Genomic DNA, 4,132 nt, shown 5'->3' on the forward strand with positions numbered 1-4,132 from the left:
TCGATGAACTGGTTGAGGCCGCCCGGTTTCCGGAACGATTGCTTCAAGCGGCCAGCGGCGACGGCGCCCGTAGGCGGCCGCCCACCGCCGGTCAGGGCGGACCCATCGAACCCGACCGTCGTCGTCGTCGTCGTCCGTACCTCCAGCCCGTTCTTGGCCGTCGCCGCCGGTGGATCCGCCGGTGCCGGAGTATCACAGTTGGACTGTTGTTGGAGTTGAAGTTGTTGGAGCTGCTGAAGCTCGGCGGCCTTCGCGCTCTCGCCGGACCCGGAGTTGTCCGGGTAGTCCGTCACCGAGTCGTCCTCGCGCTCCACCGCAGCACCCGATCCCAGCAGCCGCCGGCCGCCCTGGCCACCACCGTCCGGTTGCCGTTGCTTCCGTTTCCGGTTGTTGTTGTTGGTGGCGGTTCCGCCGCCGCCGCCGCCCAGAGCCCGCCCGAAGTACGCCCCGAGCCGGCTCCGCTTGCCCGCGGGCTTCTTCCCACTTCCCTCGTCCGGGTCCGCCCGGGCCAGTCCGTGTTCGTTGTGGTTGTTCGTTTCGCTACTGATCGACTCCTGGTCCGGGTGTGGACCACCGGCAGTAGGCTGCTGAGGGACGGTGGCTGGCTGCCCATTGTTGTCGCCACCACACGGACCAACGCCTGAGGCCGCGGGGCCGGCAGCCGACGGCATGCCGATACTGCGTGTGGCCAGCGTGTTGATCTTGGAGGCTTGGGCGCGCTCGCGGAGTCGGCGGCGCGTGGCGACGTAGATTTCGATGTACACGATCGTCATGATGGCGAGCGGGATGAAGAAGGAGCCGAGCGACGAGTAGATCACGTAGCCCTGGTTGCTCGTTAATTGACACGGGAACTCGCTCGAGAACTCGGCCGGCCAATCGTTCCAGCCGATCAGCGGCGGAGAGCTGATCAGGAGTGACAGGACCCAGACGCCGGCTATGAGCGCCAGGACGCGCTCGAGCGTGCGCTTCTGGGCGTAGTTGATCGGGTCGGTGATCGCCCAGTAGCGATCGAGCGCGATCGCGCACAGATTGAGGATGGACGCGGTGCAGCAAAGCACGTCCGACGTGAGCCACATCTTGCACACGTGGATACCGAACTCCCAGCGCCCGAGCAGCGAGTAGGCGACGTTCAGGGGCAACACCAGGATGGCCACGGTCAGGTCGGCCACGGCCAGTGACACGATGAAAAAGTTCTGCACGATCCGAAGCGGTCGGTACGTGAACACGCTCAGGATCACCAGGATGTTGCCGACGATGGTGATGACGATGATGAGCGTCAGGATGAGAGCGGTTCCGATGGCTTCCCACTGTGGCACCGCCAGGTCGATGCCGATCAGGCTCGGGTAGAGGGTGTCGTCGGGCCGCGGGCAGCCTCCCTCCAGCAGCTCCTGCAGGCTGTCGTCACCCGCCGTGCCGTTAACTCGCGCCGCCGCCGACGACACCGCACTAAACAGTCCATCGCCGGCGCTGGACGTTGTCATGGTGCCTCCGATTGGGGCACCGTCGTAACCGAGCGCCAGACCGAGCCCCGCCAGCGGTTCCTCGGCCGTCTCCGCCGCCGCCGCCGCCAGCACCATCATCCGGGAGGCTCTCGGTTCCGTCCGGTTCGTGTCGTTCACTGTCCAGACGACCATGTCAAGCATGTGCCATGTGGCCACACCTCATGTGGTGGCAGCTCATGCGGTGTGTCCGGGCTCTAATCCTGTTCGGTCTGCGGAAGGAGAAAAAGGAAGGGAACAAAGATCAGCTAGACGAACCAGGCCAACAGAGGAAGTGCGCAAAAAGAAGATGCGATGATTAATGGCCGGCATCCGGCAGACGGATGGACGGCCGGAATCAATCGGAAAGTTTTCTGTGAATGCCTGTGAATCCTTTGTCACCCGGCAACTTATCGGCTGATCGATTGGTTGGGCTCTACGCAGGAGTTATGATGATGATGACGATGATAAATGCTGCGTTGAGCGAAGAACGAAACGGCTCCACGCCTTCCTCGTGTGTGTGTGTTACTGCTTTGATTTTCCATTCAATTCCCCCAGGAGCGGCCCCGCGAGGATTGAAAAAGGACCAATTGTACTGAGTTGTTCAATAAGTTTGGCGGTTCAAAAACAGAGGGCGCTGCTATCTATATACTAGGTCGTTGCGTTGAGATTCGGAATTTTGAAAAGATGGCTGTACCTGCCGATTGAGACTTCCCAGTTTTGCTGTTCATGCATCATTACCTTGTTTTGACATCAGGTAAATGATTACAGGTCGAAAAATAAATTATTTCGGTTTGCAACCCATCATTGAAAGGGTTGAACTATGTCAACTTTTGTGCCTGAAAATGACGGTTTGCGGGGATTATTATTTTTCTGCTCCTCTTGAAGAAAACTACTTCGGAATCGCACCAAATGCTTGTCGGGACTTGTGTTTGGAAGATCGCAGTGCTTTGAGTGGGTTAAAAAAATTTCAAAATGGCGAATTTGACTTTACAAAAAAAAGCGTCGAAGGACTCCAAAAAACGGACTTTTTGATGGGACAGAAAGGTGTGGTGTTTCACAAGCTCCTAGAACCTGATGCAAACGTTAATTCCGATCGCTACTGACAACAAATGATCAATTTGAACCATGCATTGATCGAAAACGATCAAAATGCAATTCTAGTGGGTTCCAATGGGGGCGCCTGGTGGCCCGTGGAATCAAGCACCAGGCGCTCCAAAAAACAAAACTGTTTCAGGATACTATCAAATCACTTGGATGGGAGCTGCTATCCCTCCCCGCGTTATTCACCAGACTTGGTTCTTTCCGAATATCATTCATTTTCATCGATAGGACACGTATTGGCTGAGCAGCTCTTCGTTTTTCCACGAGGAAGTAGAAATTGGATGACTAATTAGTTTACTTAAAAAGTCGAAGAATTCTTTCCTCTGGGAATCCATGATTTAGCAGAGAGATAGGAGAAATGTATAACTAGCAATGGCACATACTTTGAACAATGTAGAAAATCGCATTCAAATTTTATAAACATTTTTGTGTGTCAAACAAATTCCGAATCTCAACGCAACGACCTAGTATATATAAAAGAGTACCGCGTTATTGTTATTATCTTCAGAACTCAAGAACGGCTGAACCGATTTGGCTGAAAATTGGTGTGGAGGTAGCTAAGATCAAAGGGGGTAACATAGGATACTTTTTATAATCCGATCGCGTCACAATGAAGCCACAATACGCACAATGTGTTTTTCTCCCCCCCCCCCCCGGTGTCCCCATCCAAATAAGGTCGACGCGATCTCTCCCGCTGAGGCGGCATCGACAAACGATAGACAGAGAGCGAAACAGCAAGCAATTGTCTCTCTCTTGCGTATGCTTACACTCTCTCTCGCAAACGCCGAATAGTTTGGCAAATTGTCAGCCAGTGAGAGAGCCTCCAGTTATATTCTCGCGATCCGCCACTGTGAGCAATTGTTTAGCGACAAAGGCGGATCTCCTTTCTCATATCTCCTTTCATCCTTCGCGTCGTAAAAAAATTAACGTGCGTGGAGATAATATTGAATACTTCATTTTAAACACTTGCTTTTTCGGGAAATAATTTTAATCGTAGGGAAGCATTCCCCAGTAAGTATTTACTTAAAAATAGTGAAATTGTACCGTACTGTGTTTTGTTTGGGAAAAAATGTGAAGATTCGTGTCAATTCCAGCAATCCTGATCTTCAGGTGAATAAGGAGATACCAGCTAACAATTAGGAATGCCAGCGCCAAATCGTGAACTGAATGACGTATATAATCGAGATGTTTGGCGTATGTTGCGAGATGTTTTGGAGGGGTAATGATTTTACTGTCCTGAAATTTCCGCCAAACACTGCCAGTAATTCCAAGATCAGCTGCCGAAATGAAGTGCTTCTCTTCTTATTGGACAACGACCTCTGAACGGTTTTAGCCTGCACCAACCAGCGACAATGTTAATTTCTGATACTGTTTCTAAACGTTCGTTTTTACGGGCCGGGTTGTTAGTCCCGCGCCAACCCCCCTGGAACGCCGGAATCGGGAATCGAACCCATGGCCAGCTGCGATACAGGGACGAGCGTTACCGACTGCTCCTATCACCGGGGGCCCATTGCCTCTGGGGCGAAACAGAGTTCGCCGGGCCTGCTAGT

General features: G+C 53.2%; 1 protein-coding gene across 1 annotated transcript; it reads right to left on the reverse strand.

The window, feature by feature from the left end:
- Window positions 1-9: 9 nt before the first annotated feature.
- LOC128276650 (tyramine receptor 1-like) lies at window positions 10-1,634 on the reverse strand (the record flags this gene model as incomplete). Its single annotated transcript, XM_053015108.1, has 3 exons — window positions 663-1,634; window positions 432-584; window positions 10-347 (listed from the first exon to the last, which is right to left on the reverse strand). Coding segments are annotated over exons 1-3 (1,463 nt in total), but the record flags the coding sequence as incomplete, so codon positions are not given.
- Window positions 1,635-4,132: the final 2,498 nt, after the last annotated feature.

Source organism: Anopheles cruzii, unplaced genomic scaffold (assembly GCF_943734635.1).
Source record: "Anopheles cruzii unplaced genomic scaffold, idAnoCruzAS_RS32_06 scaffold01878_ctg1, whole genome shotgun sequence".
Classification (NCBI taxonomy): Eukaryota; Metazoa; Arthropoda; class Insecta; order Diptera; family Culicidae; genus Anopheles; species Anopheles cruzii.